Below are 26,396 nucleotides of genomic sequence, written 5' to 3' on the forward strand. Positions count from 1 at the left end.
TCCCTCCCGTGATTTGTAGCCGGTGCGTTTCTGGTTTGTGTCTGGAGGGGTTAAATTCCTGCGCGGTGGAGTCGGGGTTGACGCGATGTTGAAAAGCAAATGCTGCCAGATCGGAGTCCAGGACTTTCAGGCACTGGCGGCCCCACTGCATTGTCAAGAACGGTTCAAATGCTTTATGGCTATAGAACTAATTTCCTAATTTAAATGCCTATTTAAAAGCTCTGCTTTAGTGTTTCAGTTTTTAGTGACCTTATTGTGCTGAGGGACCGAGTTTCAGCTCATTCTCCCCAGATGTACCACGGTGCGTTTTAGCACTGAGTAGGAAAGGCAGCAATGAAAACCACTCTTGGTTGCATACAAACTATGTGAGATACACTTGAGATTAGAAAATGTTAAGTGTATGGCTGAGTAACAATTATTCTGGAAGCTCTTCAGCTGCGAAGCTTAACCACTGTGCTACAGACCTATGTATTATTAATACAACTGTTTTCAAAGTGGTCATTTAATCTAATGCAGATACTTAGTGGGTGCACTTGTTAACATGTCTGATATATGAGATCTGACTTCCAGCTTTTTCAGTAAAGATAACGGTATAGAAACGTATTTATTATTTATTATCCGTGCACCTTGATATTTAGTTTGTGAACAGTAAGTACCAATTAGTCTTCAAAAACCACTTGCAAACAGTTTCATGTTTCACATCCATGAAGGGTTTGAGTGATTTGTTTGGGACAGCAAAGAAGCAAAATAACCAGAGAGTTGACTTTTTTTTAAGGTAAAGCTTTCAATGCAATTACTTGGTATATGTTTATTGTTTATATAGTAGTGACCAATAAAATATATATATATATATTTGAACAAAACAAAGACGGTGAAACTGTGAACTACAGAAACAAGTGTACTGGTTTAGACCATGTGCATTTTGAACAGGTTAATGTTCCGGCTTCTTGAAACCATCACCTCTTGTTTTAATCAGTAGCATGCCCGTTGAAAATAAACCGAACCTCCTGGGGGGAAAACAAATGCTTCATGCACCACTTTTCATTAGAATCTTGTTAGTTTTGCAGTTATAGGATATAAATCAAAAACCATGAGCGAAACCAGCAGTTCCCAAGCACCGCGGCTCAGGTTCCCGCTAATGGGTGTCTGGCTCCTATGCTCTCAGTCTGTGAGCCGAATTCCGGGGGGTTTTGGGGCTTGCTCTGGTTAGTATGGACAGCAAGAGAACCATCCATCTGTTAACGGAAAGGTTCGAAAGCAGTTCTGATTCGCGGAGAGGTGAATAGGTGGGAAGTCTGCTGGCCAATGCGTTCCCAGGGGTTTGCACACACAGCGTCTTTGAGCACTTTGTCTTGGCCTGGAGAAGATGCGTTTTTAAGGAGTTTCTGCCGTGATTGTGAAAAACACGGGTTTCTTAATTGAAACTTTTTGTCTTGGTTGTGTTTTGCAACACAGCTATTTTAATTTTAGTGAAATATGGACATTGTGAAATGACAGAGATCTGAAAATGGGCATGAAAATAAAGGAAACTTAAAATGCGTTTCCTTCACACGCAGTTTTTGCAAGCTGATGTTAAACCAGATAGTCTCAAAGGCCGAGTGTGATGGTTCATGACTTAAGCAGCTAATAGAACTTGCAGAGGTGAAGACGGGAGGCGCTGCTTCCCGCACAGGAGCTCTAGTGCTCTCGGGGGAGAAAAATCTCCTGCTGTAATAGAAACATTGGTTTAATTTCCAAAGCTGACTGTGGTGCTGTGCTCTCTGGATGTGTCCTCCTGGACATCAGCTCTTCTCCGTCCTGTCCCACCACTGCGGCTCGCAGTGCCCGTTTCTTCTGGGATCAATGGACTGTGCAGGGGTGCAGATCCCGAAGGGGGAGTGGGGTCTGTTACACAGTCCAGTCACTGGGAGCCAGTGCAGGGAGCAAATGGAATCATAGAATCATTTGGGTTGGCAAAGACCCTCAGGATCATCAAGTCCAACCATAACCTAACCCTACTGCTAACCCGTGTCCCTGAGAACCTAAACTAAACGCCTTTTAAATCCCTGCAGGGATGGTGACTCACCATCACCAAGTCCAACCATAACCCAACTCTGGCACTGCCCCATGTCCTGAGAACCTCAACTAAACACCTTTTAAACCCCTCCAGGGATGGTGACTCCAGCACTGCCCTGGGCAGCCTGTTCCAGTGCCCCACAGCCCTTTGGGGAAGAAATTGTTCCCCAGATCCAACCTCAACCTCCCCTGGCGCAACTTGAGGCCGTTTCCTCTGGTCCTGGTGCTTGTTCCTGGGGAGCAGAGCCCGACCCCCCTGGCTCCAAGCTCCTTTCAGGCAGTTCAGAGATCAGAAGGTCTCCCCTCAGCTCCTGTTCTCCAGGCTGAACAAATAACAGGGAGAAAGTTAGGTGACACAGTCAAATAACTGTTATTAACATCACAGATTCAGAAGCAGCCTTGCTTTGGTGTCGCTATTAACCAGATCTGGGACCGGGACAGGCATCATCTCATCGCAGGGAGCTGGAGTGTCACCCCACTGTGTCTCCCGCTGCTCCTGTGTGGGTGTGTGTGTCCCTGTGCTGCTGTCCCGGAGCACAGGAGGTGGTTTGGGGATGTGAGAAGGGTCTGGCCAGGCTGTGCCTGTGCCCTGTGGGAGGTGATGCTGCCAGACCGCGGTCCCTGCCGTGCTGGGGGCTCCCCAGGAGCTCATCTGCAGGTGGGCTCAGCCCTGGGGCTGCGCTCGCCAACAGGTGAAACGGCCCCACACGCAAAAAAACAAACCAAACCCCACATACAACACACAGACACAAAACAACAAACAAACCAACCCCACAAACAAACAAACCCCACAAAAAGTTGAGGAGGAAGCTGACGGTCTTGTGGGGCAGATGGGTGGGTTAGAAGGGGGTGGTCAGTAGGTCAGAGAGGTTCTCCTGCCCCTCTGCTCTGCCCTGGGGAGACCACACCTGGAATATTGTGTCCAGTTGTGGCCCCTCAGTTCCAGCAGGACAGGGAACTGCTGGAGAGAGTCCAGCGCAGCCACCAAGATGCTGAAGGGAGTGGAGCATCTCCCGTGTGAGGAAAGGCTGAGGGAGCTGGGGCTCTGGAGCTGGACAAGAGGACACTGAGGGGGGACTCATTCCTGGGGATCAAGATGGAAAGGGGGAGTGTCAGGAGGATGGAGCCAGGCTCTTCTGGTGACAACCAGTGACAGGACAAGGGGCAATGGGTGCAAACTGGAACACAAAAGGTTCCACTTGAATATGAGAAGAAACTTGTTCCTGGTGAGGGTGGCAGAGCCTGGCCCAGGCTGCCCAGGGGGTTGTGGAGTCTCCTTCTGTGCAGACATTCCAACCCGCCTGGACACCTTCCTGTGTAACCTCATCTGGGTGTTCCTGCTCCATGGCGTGATTGCACTGGATGAGCTTTCCAGGGCCCTTCCAGTCCCTGACATTCCGGGATCTTGTGAAATGTTCTCCCCCAACTGCTGGAACCACGGCCCCCGTGTCTGTCAGTCTGGCTGTACGGACTTGTCTCACACTTAGCCCAGAAAACGCCTGTTTGGTGGTTGTTTCTATAAACACGGGACCCACGCAGGCTGCTGGTACCTGGGCAGCCTTTTCACATGGGGCCTGTAGGACAAAGCGAGACTTGTTTGCTTTTGATGGTTGTGTCTGCTTAACCACATGGCTTTTAGTATAAATATGGTAGATAATGTATATGGCAGTTCAAGGAGAGGAAAATGCCTCTAGTTGAACCAAATTCTGTGGAAAATCAATTCTCCCTTTTATTATTACAGCAAAAAGATAAGCTGCTTGCATTTATGTAATCCTGAGCATGTGTAATTTTAAAAAGTGGTACCTTCTTTCATAGAATAAATGAACTTGCTGGGCCCAAACAGATTTAATAGCTGAGATTGGAGGGTGCATGCAAGTCTGTTCAAAATCTGCTGTAATTTGACATGAACTTTGATTTCCTGCCAACCTGAAAATGTAGGTCAGGAAAAACAGGTACTTGTTTCTGCAACAACTGTTGGATTGCTGTGGTGTAACTTGCAGAAGTGTTCTCCTTTTTTTCAAACAGATTTGCATTGATTTATAAATCTTTAAATTTAGAAAGGCAAAGCGGTCTTTCACTTTTTCCAGAAGTGCTTCATTCTTTTCCCAACATGTGTTTGCAACTCCGAATGCTCCTTGGTTGGAGAGCAGGAGAGTGCGGCGCAGGCCGGTTCGGAGCGTTGTGCGTGCAGAGAGCGGTGCGGCTGCGCTGACACCGTTCTGCACCCTCCGCGGTGCCCCGGGATGCCGTGTGGCCTCCTTAACTTGGCTACTCCAGGAACAGGTTGAAAGCTGCTGTTTTCATGGATATTGTTTAACACTTGGCTGCTGTGATGAGGTGGGGAGGGAAAAAACCAAAAAAGGGAGAGAGCAAGCAAAAGAGCCTTAAGGCCGATGTTGCCAGTTGTTATGTTACAGCTATGGAAATCTTTGCATATTTGCTAGGATAACATCATTTTGGCTTTGATATATTCCATTCTGGATGTCTTCTTTACACTTGCTGAGTTTAGCTTGGATTGAGATGAGAACTTGTTCAGATTTGAGCCTGGCTTTATAAAGCCTCTCTTGGTGGTAGGTTAAAAATAGAGCAGTCTTGCATTTTTCTCCCTGCTGTGGCCTAGATGAGGTGCAAAGAGAAGCAGACGTTGGGCTGTATGTGCTGTGTCCTGGTTTGACTCTGTCCTGAGCACAGGACTCCTGGAGCAGCTCTGAGCCAACTGGCAGCTCGGCCCAGGTGGGGCTGAGCGCGGTCGGACAGACGGACACCTGGAAACCACTGGGAGCTCCTCACTGGGGTCTGTGTCCTGCTGGTGGATCTCACGCTCTTGCTCTGTTGCATCTGTGTATCTGTGACCTAGTGGGGCTGTTTCATGAAAGGCTGAGAGAGCTGGGGTGTTCAGCTGGAGAAGAGAAGCTCCGGCAGACCTTAGTGCGGCCTTTCTGGACTTAAAAGGGGCCCATAAGAAAGATGGGGACAGACTTTTGAGCAGGGCCTGTTGTGACAGGACAAGGGGTGATGGTTTTAAACTGAAGGAGGGAGATTCAGGCCGGACATGAGGAAGAAATTGTTGCCCTGAGGGTGGTGAGAGCCTGGCCCAGGTTGGCCAGAGAGGTGGTGGATGAACCATCCCTGGAGACATCCCAGGCCAGGCTGGACGGGGCTCTGAGCAACCTGAGCTGGTGAAGATGTCCCTGCTCATGGCAGGGGGGCACTGGGGAGCTGGGAAGGGCCCTTCAACACAAACCATTCTGTGGTTCTGTGATTTTATGGTGTTCACTCTCTGTCTTAGCCAGGAGCAGGGCTCTATATAGGCATTGAATATGTATGATATGTGGGTTTGAGTATTTTGTAGAACAGCAGGAAAAGGGGTTTATCCTCCAGGCTGGGCTGTGATGGAATGGAGTTGCTTGGGAGAAGAAAAAATTGTCCTGCTTCTACTGAGTTTTTCATCCTCTGCTGTTTTCTGCATGAAATGGTACTGTCAGGTACTGCCTGGGTTGGTCGTGAAGATTTTGATAATCTAGTATTTCTGACAATGCAACTGATGATGGATTAGTCTACAGAGAGCCTTGAACTTTCTTTAGGACCAGAGGAAATGGCCTCAAGTTGCACCAGGGGAGGTTGAGGTTGGATGTGGGAACAATTTCTTCCCCAAAGGGCTGTGGGGCATTGGAACAGGCTGCCCAGGGCAGTGCTGGAGTCACCATCCCTGGAGAGTTGGACAGACGGACATGAGGTTCTCAGGACATGGGGCAGTGCCAGGGTTGGGGTAATGGTTGGACTCAATGATCTTAAATGTCTTTTCCAACCTAAACAATTACATAATTCTATTATTTTGACGGGCACTGAAAGATTTTCACATTTGGGTATTATTCAGCCTTTTCTTCCCGCTGCTCCCCACCCCCTTCCTACAGAAACACCACATTTCTCCTTAGTCGAACCAGCAGATCCACATGGATCTCCCGATCTGAAATGAAACGGTGGTTATCACCATTTACAGTCGGTGAAGCCACATGTGGCCATTGCCAGCGTTCTGGAGGAGAGGACAGTGTGTCCCAGCCCATGTCCCCAGGGCTCGGGGAGGGACACCTGGGACGGAGCGAGGGCGCCCGCCCAGCCTGCGCTCTGCTGCTCTCCTGGGAGCAACAGTTCTGCAAAATCTGCGCGGTTTAAAAGTGAGTCATTTTGGTTTCAGGCTGCTGCATTTGAATTCAAAATCTCAGTACCGGGCAATCTGAATTTCCTATGGAAAATAAGTCCAGATTGCTGCTGGTGGTGGAAGCAGGAACGTGGAAACTTGGATGAAGAAGAGCTGGGACAGGCTCTTGTCACGGTGATGTCTGTGGGGCAGGGGAGCTGTGTGGCTCTGTGTGACGAGGTGACTGGGGCACTTTCCCCAAAATCTGCTGTGGAGGGGACACCCCTGCGGTGGGAGCAGAGCAAGGGGACCCTGCGGAAACACTGTCTTCGTTTCACAGATGGACATAGTCACCCTCTCTACTATTTCCTGTTAATGGTGACATTTCCACACAGCGAGTGACCCCGAGCTGAGCCGTTCCCTTGGGCGCCTGGGGCTGGAGATCAGCCCTGCAGGCGGCACTTTGTGAGGCCATAGTGGTGACGAACAGCTTGAGCTGCTGTGTGGGTGCAGATGGGCAGTCAGCCCCACGGCAGCTGATCAGAGCTGGATCATTTGCAAGCTCTTTCTTCGCTGGGACCGAAGTCAAAAGAGCGTTCTGGAAATGTCTTCGTTTTAGCATCTTTTGCTGTTTGTAGATCAATATAGTTTTAATTGTCAATTCTACCCAGGAATCGATTCTTTTTCACCTCCTAATTGTTCGCTCAGCCCTTCGGAGGCCTGGGGACTCTTTAATGGCCCAGTATCAGCTTGATTGCTGCTGGATGTGAGGCGTCATTGTCCTGAGCTTGGCTTGGGATGCTGCGTGCCGCGCTGCATCCCCAGCTGGTTAGGAGAACCCGGGGAGGAAAAAGGGAGAAAGGCAGATTATCCCGTTATGTTTACAGGGCATCGGTCACACCAACAATGACTGTCTGCTTTGACAAGAGGATTGTTTAATCAGTTAAGGGGTTGATAAAGAGATGACTAAACACGCGGGGCTCTGAAGGCATCTGCCTTTTAGTACAGCAGGCACGTCCCGCCAGCGCCGCGCTCGGCTGCTCCCGGGGGGCCAGAGCTCTGTTCCGAGTCTCAGGGCTGGTTTCTTTGAGCATATTAAACTGAGATTCTGTTATCTGAGAAACAAAATTACAGCTTATCTGCCTGTGAACTAGTTCTGAGCATTCAGGAAGAATCAGGAGATGCAGGTTATACTTGGAAGGACATATTTTTTATATGTTCTGGTATCCTCGCTCCTCTAATGTTTGTAGCTTTTCTCTTGCTCCTTTTCCCTTAGTTTTAATCTGTGACAAGCATTGCTGCATTAGATTCTCTCCAACAGACTCTGAACTGGGCAAGAATGAGAATCTGTGTAAAGAAACTATGAATTATGCATGGGTAAAAGGATTATTAATTTTGCATAGGCAAGTTGGTGTGAAACAGTGGAACTGAAAATGTTGCGTGTGGCAGCGGCCTTGAGTGCAGCATTAAACTGGCTTCGCCTTGCTTCTGAATTTGACCATAAAATCCTGCTTGAAATACAGAAATAATAAATAGAGAGTGAATTCAAGCAGTATATGTGTTCTATTCTGTGTATCTCCTCAAAACCAAGGAGTACACAGAAATAAAATCAACAGGAAAGTGTTCCATCTTAGCCATGAAATTTAACACATTTAACATCCTACTGCACTTCCAGTGCTTTGCCTGGTTTTAAATTGGCATCCGCCTTTGTAAACTAATACTGACAAATAATCTCATACAACTCATGCTGTGCAATACAAAATAATGTTGTAGCAAATAAGACTTTTCTTTTTATGGAAGCTACCTAGAATTGTGCTGTTGGTGTGTTGCACCCTTAAGCCAACACTTAGAAGCTGCTTATTTCTTAATGTTGAGTGTTGGTTTTGAGTTTCGAGCCTCCTGGCATTTTTTCTTGGAGGCTTTTCATTCTTTGTAGTGTTTTGTGGCCACAGAACAAATACTTGGAATCTATCAGAGCGTGTGTGTCGTTAGACGTTCGATCACAGCCAGAGCCGGTGTGTGTGGAGCACTTTAAATCAATGGGGGGGGTTGTGCATGGGGACTGGGGACAAGCGGCCGCGGTGCTGCAGTTCTCGGTGTGGCGTTTCCCGCCGGGTGACCGGCGGGGCGGCCGTGCCTGCGTCAGCTCCTTCCTGCTCCGGCCGGCACACACAATGCGTGCGGCAGCCCAGGCGGCGGGGAAGCGGCGATAAGCTGCGAGCGCTGATTTCAGCGCAGGGCAGAATCGCCTCCGGCTCTGATACCGGTGTTTATTTTCACAGTGTTCCTTTCTTAAAACAGCTGGGCTGTGAGTTTGCCCCAACCCTCAAGAAAAGGGGCTGTAGCTGCCTTTCTTAAGATGAATGAAAGTGTACAAGCTGCAGCTCAGGGCTCCAAAGATCTGATCTGGGCACAGCCACTGTGGCTCTTGAGGCCTCTTTCTGCTCATTCCTGTAACCCCAGCCCAGGGTTTGATGCCCTGTGTTGCAGGACAGTGATGCATTTACAACTGACACTGCTGCCTGCAGGTCCCACAGATGTTTGTGGAGTCCCATGTTAGTGCCTCACTTTCCAAATTTCCGTTACACCTTCCTAGGGGCATGCACAGTGTTCTGAAAGATGTTTTCCTCCCAGTAAATAGCAAGCAGCCTTCAGTTATCGTCAATGAAGCGATTTACCCCAGGTTCTAGTATAAGTTGGGGAACGACCTGTTGGAGAGCAGTGCAGGGGAAAAGGGGTCCTGGGGACAGCAGGGTGACCATGAGCCAGCACTGGGCCCTTGTGGCCAGGAAGCCAATGGTACCTGGGGTGGGTTAGAAGGGGGTGGTCAGTAGGTCAGAGAGGTTCTCCTGCCCCTCTGCTCTGCCCTGGGGAGACCACACCTGGAATATTGTGTCCAGTTGTGGCCCCTCAGTTCCAGCAGGACAGGGAACTCCTGCAGAGAGTCCAGCGCAGGCACCAAGATGCTGAAGGGAGTGGAGCATCTCCCGTGTGAGGAAAGGCTGAGGGAGCTGGGGCTCTGGAGCTGGACAAGAGGACACTGAGGGGTGACTCATTCCTGGGGATCAATATGGAAAGGGGGAGTGTCAGGAGGATGGAGCCAGGCTCTTCTGGTGACAACCAGTGACAGGACAAGGGGCAATGGGTGCAAACTGGAACACAAAAGGTTCCGCTTGAATTTGAGAAGAAACTTGTTCCTGGTGAGGGTGGCAGAGCCTGGCCCAGGCTGCCCAGGGGGGTTGTGGAGTCTCCTCTGCAGACATTCCAACCCGCCTGGACACCTTCCTGTGTAACCTCATCTGGGTGTTCCTGCTCCATGGGGGGATTGCACTGCATGAGCTTTCCAGGGCCCTTCAATCCCTGACATTCTGGGATTCGGTGATTTCCCCTCCTGCTGCACCCATGTGTCTTTGGTTCAGGTCACCGTTGGCCCAGGCTGTTGCTTTCTTCCTGTTTTCCACAAACTCTGAAGCTAAAGGAGGCGACAAAAGTGCCCTGAACGAACCTCAGATCCAGGATCAGGCTGGCACAGGATGCCGCTTCGTGTTTTCATACCAGCGAAGATTGAGTTTCTCTTCACTGGAAGCTGTGGCCAACTTCACCACCCACAGCTTCGACAAAGGGTATTGTTTCAACATTTGAAGTGATTAATAATTTTTGAGGAGGTTGCAATTTTCCATTTTCAGCACGATTTCCTTTTTGCGTCCCAGAAACCCTGGGGAAGCGGAGGGGCCGGGCAGGAGCGCTGGGTGCGCAGCTTTACCTGCCTGGGGGAACGTTGCAGTTCTTCCCAAAGTGCGTTGTGTCCGTCCAGCCCTGTTTGAGAACAAAGTCAGTGGGTTCCTCAGCTTGCAGCGGAACATCCTCGCTGGGGCAGGGAAACCCCGCTTCCCACAGGACGTGTTTTTTTCTGAATTTTTAAATATTTACAGGGATGTGTTATGAAATGCTGCACCTTGGGCAGTCCCTCTGCTGTTGGCCTTTGCAGAGCTGCTCTATTGTAGATTTTCTTTGTTTTTAAGCAAATAACGTTTTCCTTAACTGCCGTCAGGCTGTGAGAAATCACCTGTCCAACAATGAGTTAAAATAACAACTTTCCTGCACCTTATTTCCATTGTTAGCCTGATAGAAGTCCTTGGAGAGAGACCGCAGGAGCCCACGGTTACACACAGCTTTAAGAATCTGAACTGCACTTCTGCAAATGGTGCAGCCAGTTCACCTCTGAATCCAAAGGTACCTGAAGCAAGACGAGGGACATGTGGTACAGCTACAAGCATCGGTGTTCCCTATCATAGAATCATAGAATGGCCTGAGCTGAAAGGACCCACAAGGATCACTGGTTCCAACTCCTGTCCCTGCACAGGACACCCCACAGGTCACCCCGTGTGTCTGAGGACGTTGTCCAGTCTCTTCTTGAACACTGTCAGGTTGGGCCGTGACACCTCCCTGGGGAGCCTGTTCAGTGTCCAGCACCTCTGGGTGAAGAACCTTTTCCTCATGTCCCACTGACCCTCCCTGGCACATCTCCTGCCGTTCCCTGGGCTCTGTCACTGTCACAGAGCAGAGCTCAGCCTGCCCCTCCTGCTCCTGCTGAGGAACCTGCAGCCCATGAGCTCTGCCCTCAGTCTGCTCTGCTCCAGCTGAGCAAACCCAGGGACTGCAGCCGCTGCTCATCCGGCTTCCCCTCCAAACCTTCCCCAACTTGCTGTCCCTCCTCTGGACACTCTCCAGCAGCTTTATCTCCTTTTCTCCTGTGTCCCCAGCCCTGCACACAGTGAATGCTGCAGGTGAGGCCGCCCCAGCGCAGAGCAGAGCGGGACGACCCCCCCCTGCCCGGCTGGCCGTGCTGTGCTGGGTGCACCGGGACACGGGGCCCTCTTGGCTACAGGGACACTGGTGGCTTATGTTCAACTTGCTGGTTTGGATAAGAGCATGCAGCATCCTCATCTTTAACGGGGCCACTGAAAGCAAGTATCCCACAGCATCGCCAGCAGTATGGCACCAGTGCTGGCTGAACTGGCGATGCCAAAGGAGAAGTCGTGGTTCCCTTTCAGTTCACTTTTCAGACCCTGCAGTTTCTGGTAGGCAGCTGCAGGTTCGCCAAGCCTTGCGGGAGAGCGCTGCAGGGCCAGATCTCTCTCCAGTGGTGACTTTGATCAAGCGTGGACTTGTGTGTACGCTGTGTTGGAGCGGTGCAGATGCACGGCGTCTCGATGGAGCTAACATGCTGCCCTGTGAGCAAGTGAATGAGATGATAACATCCCAGAGCAGACATGGCATTTCATGTTGAAACGAAAAGGGAAAGAACCTCAGTCTTGCCAGCGGTTGCCCACAGCTTTGCTGGTTCACTTTGAATTTGTTTCCAGTGCTCAGATGCCAAATCATTTGGCAGATGTAAATCAGGTATTCCTGCCCATGCCTGAAGGAGAAGAATATGTTGGTTCTAACATTTGTATTATTTTATGGGTCGATTCATCATTGCTTAAAGGTCTTTCAAAAGGTGGTTAAAACTATGCATAAACTGTAGTACTTTCTCAAAAATTAGGCCATGATTATTGCAACCCAGAGCTGCAACTAATAAATCATAGTGAGAAAAACACATGCCTTTCAGGTTCATAATATTGTATATGGATACGTAGCAGTCCAAAAGCTGGCTAATAATACAGCATTTTTTCTGAACTTCTGGACATGATGGTAGAGACTTGTGTAGCTATGGCCGTGTCCTGCTCTGGGCAGACAGTTTGTGACGGTGCGAGTCGCGGCTCAACATGCTGCTTGAAATTAACCTGCACCTTTGACCTTGGGCACCCTGTTGTGAGACGGTGTGACCCGGCCGGTGGGTGGCGATTCCAGAGGAGGCTGGACGGGAAACCATTGCTTGTTGATAATGATAAGAACAAAGGGGTGATGAGAAGGTTATTGAAGACCCATCTTCCAGTAATATGGAAAGACCTGCCTCACTGCCCCGCAGTTTCAGGAGCGGTGTCTTGGTGCCAGCCCTCCAGGAGACAGAACAGAACCTCAGCTTCAAAACTCTCCTTGTTTTGGACAATATCATCTCCCACAAACCTGATGACAAGTTGATGTCCCACATGAAAGCCGTTTATGCCACCCAAGAGGACCTTGTTAATCCCAGTGATGGCTTCATCCCTGCGTTCCAAGCCTGCTATTTGAGGAACACCTTCTCTAAGCTTATTCAGGAGACAAAGGGTGAGGAAGAAATCTCCTCAAAGGAATTTTGAAAGCAATTTATTATCAGGTATGGTGTAGATAGCACTTTGGAAGAGATCAAAATTCAGCACACAGTGTGTGGTGAATAATGTGACTCGATTTAGTTCTTTGTGAGATTTGCCGCTATCCCTGTGCTCCAGGAGGGTGTTGTTTCTCGTGCTGTGGGTGCGAGCACAAGGAAGTCTACAAGGAGAACACGGTGGAGTTGCTGGCTTCATGCTCTAAAAGCTCAACAAAGACTTAATTGACTTTGATGAGCAGCCTTAATTGACCTTGATGTCATCTGGTGATGACAGTGCAAATGCAACTTGTTCAGAAGTAACCAGTGAGAGCCGGTACCCTGGGGGCTGGATCTGGGTGCCAGTCCCTTCGGTGCCAGCAGGTGAGGTTGTTCAGGACAGGTCTTCTCAGAGAGTGGGAACCGAGGCCACCATGGCCTTGTAAGGTTTGATCTTGTCATAAAGAGATCTACTGGTCAAAGTCTCAAGCCAGTCATCGGTCATCCCTTAATTTATATTACAAGTAGCAGTCAGGATCTTCACCCACAGCAAAGTCTCCTCCAGCTTTTCGGTCCTGACCAGGTTTGGCCGTTGAGCTCTGGTTGCCGCAGCTCCTCATGTCATCCCGCGTTCCTGCCCCCTTGCCACCTTCTGTCACAGCGTTAACGGAGAGGATGTTCCCTGAAGGAGATGGCAGCACCCACAGGCAATGATGTGGGTAAAGGAGAAACAGAAATAAGAGGCAAAACTTGCTACAACAGGCAGCGTCTTGTTGATGAGGTGTGTCAGGTCCCAGGTGAGAAAAAACTGTGAAGAAAATCTAGGTCAAGCCTGATAAGATGACCTGGGAATTACAATACCAATAGTTTGTGGGACTCCTGAACTGTGAAACTGTTTAGGAGGTGGAATCGCTGTGCCCTTGGGAGACGGTGAAGGGGCCCGGCCGGGAATGGAGCGTTGGCTGAGCCGCTGTGACCGAGGACGGACCACGAGGAGCTGCGGACAGCGGGGCCTGGGGGGTTTGCAGACAACAGCGATCGCAGAGGAAACGTCGATTTGGGAGGAAATCCTTGGATCGTTCTGCTTGGGTTCTAATGGTGTTTAGACACGGTCTGGAGTGAAAGGAATCACGGAGAAATCAACACTGCAAAGTTTCGGCTCCTTTGGGTGAACAGAAAGGGAGATTAGCAAGGGAAGCAGATCCAGGTGAAGAAAATGTACTGGATTGCTGGAATTTCTCCTCCATCCTCTAAAAGCTTTTGCTTTAGCCTTGTGTCTGTAGCTAGAGCTATTCAAGCAAAGATCTCAGTAGAAGAAAAACTCCATTTTGTCAAAGCCAAGCTCTGATCCCTCCCCGCGTCCCTCCTCCTGTGGCTGCTGGCATCCTGAACATCGCATCGGCCGGTCTGGAACTTTGCTTGAGCTCCGTCAGTCAGGAAGGGATTGTTTCTACTGCACTTTTACCGACAGAACTGCACTTCAAAGCTTTGTAGTGTAGATGTGACCGAAGAGTCTCTCTTGGTGACCCCTTGGGAGCAACCCCCGAGTTGGAAAGCTGGGCAGGAGGTGGGAGTTGAGCTCCCGTTCCTGCACATGTCGATGATCCGGGCGTGGGTGCATCAGACTCCAGGAGGACGCTGAATGCATTAAATGAAAATAAAGAAAATGAATATGTTTCTGTAAGAGGATAAAGCCTCCAGCAATCCAGGAGAAGACGTTCAAGCGCTTTCTGTCGCAGAGCACTGGACGGGTGGTGATGCCGGGTCCTCAACAGTGGTGCCTGAACTCGACACCGGGATGCTGGGGTGCAGATCAAGTGCCTGGAGGAGTCAAAATGAAACAGCCCAGGCTCTGTTTTGGAAGTGGGAAGTCATATTGAGTGTGAGAACTTTGTTTTACACTTGGATTCTGATTTAAATTCTGCGTTACATATTTCCAAAGCTTCCTCAGTTTTTGTTAAGGTGCTGGTTTGGAGGTGGAATGATGCTTTGGGATTCTTTCTGCTTAAGTGGAGATTCTTCAGTAGGTTAAGAACAACCTGCACGTGGACCAGGCTGCCCAGGGGGGTTGTGGAGTCTCCTTCTGTGCAGACATTCCAACCCGCCTGGACACCTTCCTGTGTAACCTCATCTGGGTGTTCCTGCTCCATGGGGGGATTGCACTGGATGAGCTTTCCAGGGCCCTTCAACCCCTCACATTCTGGGATTCTGTGTTTGAAAGAGCGTTTAGTGTGAGTTTGTTCAGAGGGCAGGTGGCTTTGGGTTACCTGGCGTGTGCTGTCGAGCAGGACTTGTTCTTCTGGCCTTTCCTTCACATGAACAAAGAAAAAACAAAAAGCAGAAAAATGCAGACAGTGACAAAGCTGAAAATCAGTCTCTAGAGTGAACACATCTCATGTTAGGTTTCCATTTGGCTGTTGGCTTTATACAGAATATTCTACGATCTTGGTGCTCATTGTTCCCGGGGATCTCCCGGTGCAGCACAGCGGGGCCGGGATGGGTGGCTTTAGTGACGGGGTGAAGCAAACCCCTTCATTTCTGCTTTCTGTGTGGCACTGTCACCTTCACACACCTCGGTGTCCCTTGGTGGGAGACACCCTGCGCTGGACACGCTGCAGGACTGGTGCTGGGTACATGACAAAGGTGCGTGTCGTCATGTCTTCATGGGCGCTGGGTGGCACCGAAGGAGGGGGAGGCACAGACACCCTGCCCGGAACAGGGACACGGAGGGTACGCAATGCTACAGGTGCTGGGTGAGAGGGGTGGGGACTGCTGGGGGAATCAGGGATCAAAACTGGAAGGGTCCACACAAGTCCCTTCCAGGGATGACACCTGATCAGGAACATGGTGCTTTGATCATTGCCCTTTTCATTCTCCAAATGGCTGTTGCAGCTTAGGTCACCTCCAGGTACAGACGTCTTCAGAAAGAAGGAAGAGAGTAGATGCTGCATGTGAAGTGCTGGGGGTCGTTGGTAGCTGGAAAGGATGAGGGTTTAGGTAACAGCAGAGGCAGGAGCATGGGGCACCATCCTTTACCTGGAGTGTCAGTTACTGCAGCAAACCAAGGGGGAGAAGGAGATTAGTATAATTTCATGGAAATATCTGGCCAAAAAAAATAAGAGAAAAGAAATGTAAAGTTATGAAATGTTCATCTAGAAAAGGAGTGGATTTCGTTAGCAGAGCATGGCCCTTCCAGCGTGAAACCCCTGGGCGTCCCCGGGCTCTGGGTGGCCAGGCCGGGGTGGTTTGTCAGCAGAGGGTGCCAGAGACCAGCAGACTTGCTCTTTCAGCCTCCAACGGGAAAAGCCAAGTGTGAACCCAGGCACCTTGTGTTCTGGAGCCAGCACCCCTTCCAGGGGCTGCGGTGGGTGAGGGAACCACCTCGGACACGAGACACCCGCACAGCCTGGCCCAGCGACTTCAGCTGTGCCACTTGTTTCCAGGGTGAGTTTCCCAAGAGACTGAAGGCACTTGGTGTGTAAGAAGAGCAAGAGAACAGGGAGAGCTTGGTCTGTGGAGTGGTCCCTGTTCACACTGCTGAGAACGGGGCTTCTCACGTACTCACAAGGTGCAGGGGGGTAAGGAAAGGGAGCGATCGGCAGCCGTCGCCCCACGCGGGATGTGCAGGCGAGTTTGTATCTGTGCGAGCTGCCGGCCTCTGGGTGGGAGTGGAGATTCGCAGGTGCTGAGGGTCTGGGAGCCCGAGAAGCCGCCGGGCCCGGCGGTGTGCTCGCAGGAGCCTGCTGCTGCTTCCTCTCGCTGCAATGAGCCTCTTCTTAGCTGCTCTGCTGCCTTCAGCCTCCCGGCCCGCAGACAGCAAACTGCCTCCCGAGGAGCTCTGGGCAGTGCGGGGATACTTAGCAATCATGCAAACTATTTATTTTGTCCTACCCATCCGTGACTCTTCAGGTCTACAAGAAGCGCAAATGTTATTCTTCCCAAGTGCCCCGATAGGCAAATACCCCGTGTGTCCCTGGGCTCCTTTCCCCTGACTCACTCGTGCCTGGGGAGTCACTGTGTCCCTGCAGCTTTGGGGCAGCGGTTGCTGAAGCATCACATTTAAAGATCTTCCTGGGCTTGCAGAAGCTGAAGTCCAAGCTGTGATTTTTTATTTGTTTTTTCTAATTCTTTTTTTCCTCCTTTGAGAAGGAGGACTCAGCTCACTGCAAGACGTCCTGTTAGATTTTCCCTGCTCACCCTCTGGAATAACCCTCCTTGCTGCAAATGGAATGGAGTGGGTTGTTGCATTAAGTTCAGTCGGATGCTGCTGGTGAAGTGTTTATCCTGGCTGGGAGGGATGCGGTGACCCAGCCGTTTGAAGTCGCTGCTTTAATAATGAAGGGTCAGCTCCGCTGCCAGGAGTAAAATACACAGAACTGCGCTGCTGGCCTCCGATTTGCACTGTCAGCTCCAGGTTGGGAAAGGCTGGGTGTGAACTTCTTGCTTTCAAATATTGCTCCACATGACTGGTACCCGCAGACGAGGATTGTTTCTTCCTTGGTATCCTGTTGACGCTGACGATGTGCTGGATGCTCTGTGCATGCAGGAAGACACGTTCCTGGGGATACGGGGCTTTCTCCATGGCCTCAGGTTTTATTTATGCCCTTGGTGTCACAACAATTTGCTTATTGATGTTAGGAACGTGGACAGGAACTTCCCGTGAGAGAGATGCTTGGCAAGCTGGCGGGTTTCACCGCGCCGAGGGCACAGCCGTGATGGACCGGCGGACTTTGAGAGACATCTGTTGATATTTGTCAGCTGCTTTCTAGTTTTAATTCAGAACTAACGAGGTGGAGGGTGTACGCCGGGACTGCGCAGCGCTGCCGGTTCGCGCTGTGTTTGTTGTGGTTTGAGCCTTCAGCACTTCCACCGGATCTTATTATCATAATAACGGTAGGAAATGATTCAATGGCTCTCATAAATGATCAAAAATCAATAATAATTTAGTAAAAATTCCTTTAAACCAAGGCAGAAAAGAGGAATCTCCTTAGAATGAACTCAGATGAAATGAACGGATGCAGCAGGTGTGTTCAGTGGCAGGTCTGGTCCTGCGTGTCCCATCGCCCCGAAGCGCTGGCTCTGCCTGCAGGGACTGCCCAGCGGCTTCTGCTGCCTCTGTTTTTCTTTTTTTTTCAATTATTTTAAGGTTTTTTTTGCTGGAGTCAGTGCTTTTTTGCTATATCCTTATCACAGAGAAGTTGCTGTTTCTGTGTAGTTAAAGATTTATGTGATAACGAAGAGATGGAACTGCTATTTGCATTTCAGGCTGGGGGATGAAGAGACCACAGGCCTGGGCGTCACTTTTCCCCCCTTTGAAGTCATAGAATAGAATCATAGAATCATTTTGGTTGGAAGAGACCCACAGGATCATCGAGTCCAACCAGAACCCAACTCCAGCACTGGCTCTGACTCCTGGATCTGTGTACATCTATTGAGATAAATACAAAACATGTAGGCAATTGAAGTAATGCAGGAAGAATGAGAAGGTGATAAATTCAAAATACCAAACCTAAAAGCAGCGGCATTTGCTGTGCCTGAACCTTTCTGATATGTCTCCATGTGCTGTGGGACAGCAAAGCCAATATGTTAAGCTCTGGGGGAAAATCAGAGGATGGGATCTAGCGGGTTGGACAGAGATGCCTGTGAGGTGGCCATTGAGGGAAATGGGTTACTCCATAGATGTCTCGTTCAGGTCATCCCTGTCCAGGTGAGCTCCCTAGAGATGTCTCCATATCTCCACAATCAGCAGGAATGCTCAGGTGGGATGCAGGTGTCTGTCCTTGGAGGAGCTTTGTGTCCCAGAACTGCACCGGTTCTCCCTGCATTGGCTTTGGGAGGTGCCTCTGGCGTCACTGGGGATCCATGGGGATCAGGCTTGGGGCTTAATCCCAGAATCCCAGAATGTGAGGGGTTGAAGGGCCCTGGAAAGCTCATCCAGTGCAATCCCCCCATGGAGCAGGAACACCCAGATGAGGTTACACAGGAAGGTGTCCAGGCGGGTTGGAATGTCTGCACAGAAGGAGACTCCACAACCTCCCTGGGCAGCCTGGGCCAGGCTCTGCCACCCTTACCGGGAACAAGTTTCTTCTCAAATTTAAGTGGAACCTCCTGTGTTCCAGTTTGTACCCATTGCCCCTTGTCCTGTCACTGGTTGTCACCAGAAGAGCCTGGCTCCATCCTCCTGACACTCCCCCTTTCCATCTTGATCCCCAGGAATGAGTCCCCCCTCAGTGTCCTCTTGTCCAGCTCCAGAGCCCCAGCTCCCTCAGCCTTTCCTCACACGGGAGATGCTCCACTCCCTCCAGCATCTTGGTGGCTGCGCTGGACTCTCTGCAGCAGTTCCCTGTCCTGCTGGAACTGAGGGGCCACAGCTGGACACAATATTCCAGGTGTGGTCTCCCCAGGGCAGAGCAGAGGGGCAGGAGAACCTCTCTGACCTACTGAGCACCCCCTTCTAACCCACCCCAGGTACCATTGGCCTTCCTGGCCACAAGGGCCCAGTGCTGGCTCATGGTCACCCTGCTGTCCCCAGGACCCCCAGGTCCCTTTCCCCTGCACTGCTGTCCAACAGCTCATTCCCCAACTTATATTGAGCAACCAGAGGAGCTGGTGGTGGGGAACAGAAGCTCACAGGTGTTCCTGTGGGGTGGCTGCCCCCAGACCAGGCTCCTCGGGGGCTGTTGTGTCCTGTGGGGGGACAGGCCTGTCCCCAGCTGTCCCCCTGCCCTGGGCTCTGCTCTCGAGGCAGCAAGTCCTGTCTGTGTGTCCATCCACAGCTGCTCCAGATCCGTGAACGACCCCAGGACGCTGCAGTGGAGGGTTTGGTTCCCTGCCCTGCAGGAGCCGGTGCTGCCGGTTACTGGGGGTGTCCCATGGGATCAACCTGGAAACCCAGCGCTTGCCGGTGGGGAAATTCTGCTCCTTTGCCCAACTGCTGAGCGGAGCCACATTCTTCAGAGTCCTGGACCATGAACTCGCCAGTTCAGAGTTTGTGTCCTCAAACAGATCACAGAATTACAACCTTTTTTTTTTGTTTTCTAAGAGACCAATGAGGTGAACTGCATTTGGGTTAAAAAATATTTGTTCCACTTTTGGTATTTTCCCCCTGGCTTTGCTTCCTTTCCCTTTCCCTTTCCCTTTCCCTTTCCCTTTCCCTTTCCCTTTCCCTTTCCCTTTCCCTTTCCCTTTCCCTTTCCCTTTCCCTTTCCCTTTCCCTTTTCCTTTCCTTTTTCCATTTCCCTTTCCTTTTTCCTTTTTCCTTTTTCCTTTTTCCTTTTTCCTTTTTCCTTTTTCCTTTTTCCTTTTTCCTTTTTCCTTTTTCCTTTTTCCTTTTTTCTCTTCTATTTCTCTTTTCTATTTTCTCTTTTTTATTCTCTTTCTTTCTCTTTCTTTCTTCTCTTTATTTTTCCTTTTTCTTCTTTTTTTCTTTTTCTTGTTCTTCTTTTCTTATTTTTCTTCCTTTTCATCTTCTTTTTCTTCTTTTTATTTTTCCTTTTCTTATTATTATTATAATTTTTCTTATTTTTCTTCTTCTTCTTCTTCTTCTTCTTCTTCTTGTTATTATCATTTTTCTTCTTTTACTTCTTCTTTTTCTTCTTTTTCTTCTTCCTCTTCTGCTTCTCCTTTGTCCTCTTTTTCTTTCCCTTTGCTCTTGACGGTCGCGGTGCCTGGGAAGAGCAGAAACCTCTCGCCCCGCAGTGACACACAGCTCCTGCCAAACCTGGGGAGGCTGTTTTCCAAGCTACGTGTCGCCCGCAGAAGAGCAAGAGCCCGTTACTGAGGCCGTGCGGATGCGCTGGTTCTGCGCTGGCTCTGCCCCGTGGTGCCTCGCTCCGCTGCTGACAACAACCCCCACACACTGGTATTTCCCTTTACCCGTCATACGGTGGCTTAAATCACTTGTTGTTCTTGCTGCTCCGTTTGTATGTTTCTCAGCGCTCGTGTTCCTCAGTGCACGTGGAGTGGGAGCTCTCGAGGGGGAATTTCCTTCCTGATCAACAAGCCCGCGCTGTGATTCAGCAGGAAGGATGTGGTGGTTGGGATCTGGGAGACATGGGTTCTGTTCCCAACCCTACCACAGGCAAGATGTGCTGAGGGGAAGGGTGAGCAAACAAAGAGGAGGAGCTGTTCAGCCGCAGCGAAAACATACTGTGCGTGGATGTTTGACCAGTTTGGAAGTTAGATAGGTCTGTTTGTTTGTTTGGTTAAACAAGTAAACAGCGTCAGAGACTCCTGTTTGTGCAGTTCAAATCCGACAGCTGATCTTGACCTGCTCCAGAAATGCAGATGTTTTAACAACGTGTTGTTTTAACTTGCATGAGATTTCGGATGCCTCTTTTTAGTGTTTCTTGCTTGACTTAATTCAGCAATTCACCATTCGGTTCTCTGATCTTCAGGCAATGTATTATACCATGATTTCTGTGCTAAGCTGTATGTGCACACAGTTTCTCCACTATCTTGTTTATATTCAAAGACAACAGACCCCACACAAGATGTTCCCTTTGTCACACAGGGTGAAGTTTGTACAGTTTAATAGTAACACGACATTTCTTCTTTTCAGAAGGAAGAGCTTGTGCTGCCAGCTCAGATCTGCAGACCCCTCAGCTCAGCACCTTGACCTGGCGCCACCTTTGGAGGATGAATCAGGACAGTGACTCAAGTGATCAGCCCACGGGTGAGTTTTCTGCTTATCCAAGTGTTTGCTTGTCTTCTCCTGCTCGTTCCACATGATTTACTTGCCGTTTATTTTCCTTAGTGCTATTGGAGGAGAATGTTGAGTCACACATAGAGCAAAACCTGTGAATTCAATGCTAAACTGCATGCCGTGAAGGTTATTGGACCTTTGAGGTCTTCTGGTCCACATCCAGCCTTCTCAGAATTGTATTCCAGGTTGAGAACACCTATAGCAATTGTTTTTATAACTTCTCACCAGTTCAGAAGAACACATGATTTTTATTACTGTGTGTTACACAACTCATTCAGATCTTATCCATAATTTAGTTTTCTTATTAATTGCTTTTGTAATTGCTTTGCCCTATAAAGTAAGACCTGTGGAAGATGCGCACACATACCATTGTCACGTATGTCCCATGGAGTTTCCATGTCAAGGTCCTTGCCGGAGAGATTGAATGGACAGGAGTTTGTTACTTATTCTAGCTCAGTCCTGCCATAAATTTCCTCTCCTCTTGCATCCCCATCTTTGGTTACTGGAATTCAGTACCATCTCATGCTTCTGGCAGGTTCTGCAGTGAGAAGGGCCTGGGAGATGCGTACGCCAGAAGCCCTGAGGGCCTCCCAGGCTCCTGCTCCGCTCTGGGCTGTTTTGGATGTGTAAAGGGACATTCCTCGCTCTGTTGTGAGGGCTATTTTTTGACAGTTCCCATTGTTCCCCACTCTTTGTGAATGGGTGAGGTCTTTTTGTCCGATTCCTTTTTCAGAAGCAGAGACTGTTCTGAGAACATTCTGCTCACAGGTTTGGGATTTTCCTTTTGTTGTTGAGAGTCCCGAGAATTCCTTCCTCCCTTTTTCAGACTCTTTTGGGCAAACTCATCCAGACACTATCAGCCTGAGGGACATCCCCGTGGTGGCACTGAGGTTGACGTTCTGTCCTGGTTTTGTTAAGAACAAGTTTCTCTGTTAGTGAATGTGCCTGCCAGCTAAAGCTTCATATGAGCTGCATTTGCCTGGAGAACCAGACGCATGTTTTGGTGAGCACAGCAATGGAATGTGAGGTTATTGATAAGGACAGATTCACATCTCGCGACAGGGGCAACGAGAAACAGGTGACCAGAAACTGACCAACGGAGTATAACATCCCATTCACGTGAACACTTCATGTAACAGTGGGAGATCACGAGGATCTCGTCCCTTTTTCCTTATGGCAACATTAGGAGGGGACCTTGCGAGTCGTCCCTGCGAACTGAGGACAGTGACAGACTGAATCCAGTTCCATTGGCTGCAGAGTCCAGTCCAGGACTTCGGCTGCCGGCTCTGCAGTTGCCAGGACTTTCCAGATTGGTTTTGTATATTTTGTATTATTTTCTCTATTCTTATTTGTGGCATCAGTAAAACATGTTTAATGTTTCCAACTGTCTTCTCTCTGTCCTTCTTTCCCTCCCGATCGCCTGTGCTGAGTGGGAAGGTGGTGAGGGGGTTAACAATACACCTGACAGGGTTTTATTGTCACCCTGTAATCCAAACCCTTGACAGGTTCTGAGCACCTGCCTACACCAAAGGTGCTCCTGTTGTCTATGGGTTTGAATCTGGGAGTTCAAGAACGGAAAATTTGACGGAAATTCCTGTGGTAGCATGGAATATCTGTTCTGTGAAACTCTGCATGTGTTTTTATTGCTGTGAGCAGGTGATGGTTACCCGTCAGGTTGTCATGCGGGTTCATGGATCATCCAGAAAAGGATCTTTGGAAAAAGGCATTTGAGGAAAGTCTCTGTAAAACAAACCGTGCTGGGTGCTCATGAGGAACGTGTGGATCGCAGAGTCAGCACATTCACAGATTGCTTGTTGCAGCGTTATTTTTTGCAGGGGTAATAAACATCATGCTTTGAGTCTCGACCCACTCTCTAGAGCAGGCTCAGGAATGCAGACGTCCGGAGGGACACATTTCACACCTTCTGTTGAAGTGCTTAGTCCTGCTTACTCTTGGAGTCACGGCTCTGGTTAGACAGGTGTGATCCAGCGCGGATTTATATCTCGGCTGAAGACGCGGACCTTCAGCTTTGGGCCTCCTTGTGTTCAGCCTCCAGCACAGCCCTCTGCAGCCACTCATTTTGTTTTACATTGTTGGTTCATTTCATTATCGAAGCGTCGCTACCACTGTAGCTATACTTAGAGAGGAAGGATATTATAATCTTGTGAAAGATTAACATGTTTTTACTGTAATCCAGCTGGAAGGGGAGCACTTTTCTCAGGGCGAGAGGCAGCCAAGGTTTCTCCCGTTCCGTCCCCCCGCGGACGCAGGAAGGAAGTGCTGGCCAGGGCCGCGCGGCTTCCTGCCGCCTGGGGGGCGCGTTCCAGACACAGCCCTCTCCACCATCCATCACCCGCCCGGCCAACAGCCCCGGCGGCGCAACGGGAAGAACACGCGGCTCGCGTAAACACCTCGGCGGCACCGCGAGCGCAAACCGCCGGATTGATCTGCAGATGTGTCCGACAGCAGTTACTGGGGGTTTTCTTCCTTTAATAATCGAGCATCTCAATAATTGAAATTCCCCTTTAGAAGAAGCAGGTTAACCAAGAATAAGAGGGGAAAAAGAGGGAAAAATAAATTTGAGATGAAATGTCTTCATGGTGAGGGTGGCAGAGCCTGGCCCAGGCTGCCCAGGGGGGTTGTGGAGTCTCCTTCTCTGCAGACATTCCAACCCGCCTGGACACCTTCCTGTGTAACCTCATCTGGGTGTTCCTGCTCCATGGGGGGATTGCACTGCATGAGCTTTCCAGGGCCCTTCAACCCCTGACATTCTGGGTTTCTGTGGAAAGGCTGATGTTTAGTAAAGAAGCTCCCATGTGGACAGATTGTGGAGTTGGGCCAAGGGAAGAACCAGGGATGCTCTCTGGTCCAGAATCACAGAATCATTTCAGTGGGAAGAGACCCTCAAGATCGTTGAGTCCAAGCACAACCCAGCCCGGCACTGCCCGTGTCCAGGGCACCTCAGGAGCCCCAGCTCTGTGTGTGGCTGCGGAAGGACACAGGATCACAGAATCAGTCACAGAACAGCCGGTGTGTGTCCCGAGGGGCCGGGGGTTCGTGTTGGTGTGCAGGCAGAGCAGTGAGGAGCCCAGCGCTCCCTGTGCTGCCTCAGAGATGGAGAAAGTCGATGAAGTGGAGGCCTCACCTTGAAATGAATCACCTTTTTCCAAGAAAAGGCTCAGAACTGAGCTGTCATCTTTTTCTTGTATTACTGGTTTTGTTTGAAAGGTGCATTACAGTATTTAGCTAATATTTTCAGATCTGTCTGCTCTGTAACCTTATTTAAACCATTCCTTAAAACAGCTATTAGGGGTTTTTTTTTGGTGTGGGGGGTTTTATTTGTTTGGTTGGTTGGTTTGGTTTGTTTGTATCGCTTTAGCATTCCATGTTTGGTTCTGATAGCAAAAGCCTGCAAAGCCGTTGAAAGGTGATGAACGATCACTGAAACACCTCTCAGGTTCACTGTATAAACCTGTTGTACAAATGGATATTATGACAGGATAGCAAGGGTCTAACATGATGGAGAATCAACTTTTCAGTACTTGAGGCTCAATTTTCTTTACCCTTGGGAGCAGAAGGAGGGGATGGAAGGACTGTGAACCGCCCCAGCGGCCGTGGCGCGTCCTCGGTTCACGTCGTGCTGCCCACGGGGATCGTGTCTGTCCGAGGCCACAGGGGCCCAGCTGAGTGTGCCGGCCCCTGGGCTCGTGTGGAATTGAACCACGTCCCTGGCTTGTCTGGGTCAGTGAAGGTTTTGGAGTAAAATTCAAGTCACAGTCCAGCTTAATGGTAAATTATACTTATATTATGAGCAACTGCTGAAATTTCAGGGTAAGAAAATAATATTTAGTGGGGTGTTTTTTTTGCTGAATTAACTGACACTCCAGGATTCCTTCTGCCGTTCCTCCGACTTTGCTCTCTGAAAAACCCAACTGTCAGTAATTTATGCAGCGTGACTCTTTGCAATGTGCCCAGTGCACTCAGTGTCAAATAGTATTTACTTAAGGCTGCATTTTGGTGAAGTTGGGGTGAAACTGGAGTATCAGTGTCTAGGATTAAAGAAAGAGTGTGTTGTTTTAATGGTGAGGCTTTTAGGCTGTAGTTGTGGAAACAACCAGTGAGGACTTTCTGGAGGCAAAGTGTGTACTACTGAAATCATAGAATCACTTAGGTTGGAAAAGACCTGTAGGATCTTTGAGTCCAACTGTAAATCCAACAGTGCCAAGGCCACACTAAACCACGTCCCTAAAAACCTGGGCGCTCTGACCTCACACACATAGTGGCTGATGTGGTGGTTGTATCCGTAACACATCTTTCGGTGCAGTTTGTGCTTGTTGTACTTTTAATCATTAAAACACAGTGTGTAACTCTTAATGGTCTTGATAATGAAAAGCTCCCCAGCTCTGTGCCGTCCGCCTGCACAGCCCCTCGTCTGCCCAGCCACATCTGCCTTTCTGGGCTTATTTCATCCCTTTTCATTGTGCTTTGGGCTCGCAGCAGGCGCGGGGTGGGGAGTGAGCTCCTAAATGCCTTTACAGTACCCTGTGGGACAGCAATTATGTTTTATTTAAGGTCACTACAGCATTATGGATTCCTCATTTGTAATCTGAAGGCATTTCTGTAATGCTAACAGTTACATTTAAGTCTACCAGCAATGCGCATGAGTTAAACACCAACTGAAAAAGAAATGAAGGTAAACTTTCCTGGGGGAGGGGAGGATAATAAACAGCTGTACGTTTATGAAAAAAATGACAAAACCAAAAAGCCCATCAGGGCAATGGCCTCAAACTGGGAGAAGTCAGGTTTCCCCGCTGGTCAGGGCTGGAGGTAAATGCTGTCAGTTGAAGGTGTCAGCTTTAGAAGAACAAAAGCAAAACCCAGCAGCCCAGTTTCAGGTCCTGCTGTGGAGCCGAAGCCCCCGGAGCATTCGTGGCACTGGGCAGTCTCATTTCCCTGTTCTGTAAAGAATTCATCTTTCCCTTTGTGAAGCTCTTGACTGTGCATGGGAAAGCGCTCACAATAACAAGATGCGAAACTTCTTAATTTCCTTTTAGAAAATAATTTATTGGCTCTTTGCTTGTCCCGGCCATCCTGTTTGGAGGAAGAAGACGTCGCTCTAATGAGCAGCAGGTGCAGTTCTGCTCAGTTCCTGCATGCACTGATCTCTTATTCATTTTATTAATCTAATTCTGCGCTGCGACAGCAGCAGGTTAAACAGAGGGACAGAGCTGTGGTTTGTTGACAGCGTCCCTCTGGAGGACAGGAGTGCC

The 26,396-nt window shown here is 49.6% G+C and overlaps 1 protein-coding gene across 26 annotated transcripts in view; it reads left to right on the plus strand.

Annotated features, from left to right (window-relative positions):
* Nucleotides 1–26,396, plus strand: part of EXD3 (exonuclease 3'-5' domain containing 3) — a 297,294-nt gene that overhangs the window by 48,492 nt on the left and 222,406 nt on the right. For 18 of the 26 annotated variants that reach the window (XM_065036159.1, XM_065036161.1, XM_065036172.1 and 15 more), the window contains one exon: nt 20,983–21,096. In XM_065036159.1, the coding sequence (XP_064892231.1) occupies nt 20,983–21,096 (114 nt within the window). Of the gene's footprint in view, nt 1–12,668; nt 14,305–14,338; nt 15,066–15,217; nt 15,867–15,909; nt 17,316–20,027; nt 20,284–20,590; nt 20,609–20,651; nt 20,853–20,982; nt 21,097–26,396 lie in introns of those variants that run through there. The other 8 variants (XM_065036165.1, XM_065036169.1, XM_065036183.1 and 5 more) reach the window with 8 other exon arrangements.

Source organism: Columba livia, chromosome 19 (assembly GCF_036013475.1).
Source record: "Columba livia isolate bColLiv1 breed racing homer chromosome 19, bColLiv1.pat.W.v2, whole genome shotgun sequence".
Lineage (NCBI taxonomy): Eukaryota > Metazoa > Chordata > Aves > Columbiformes > Columbidae > Columba > Columba livia.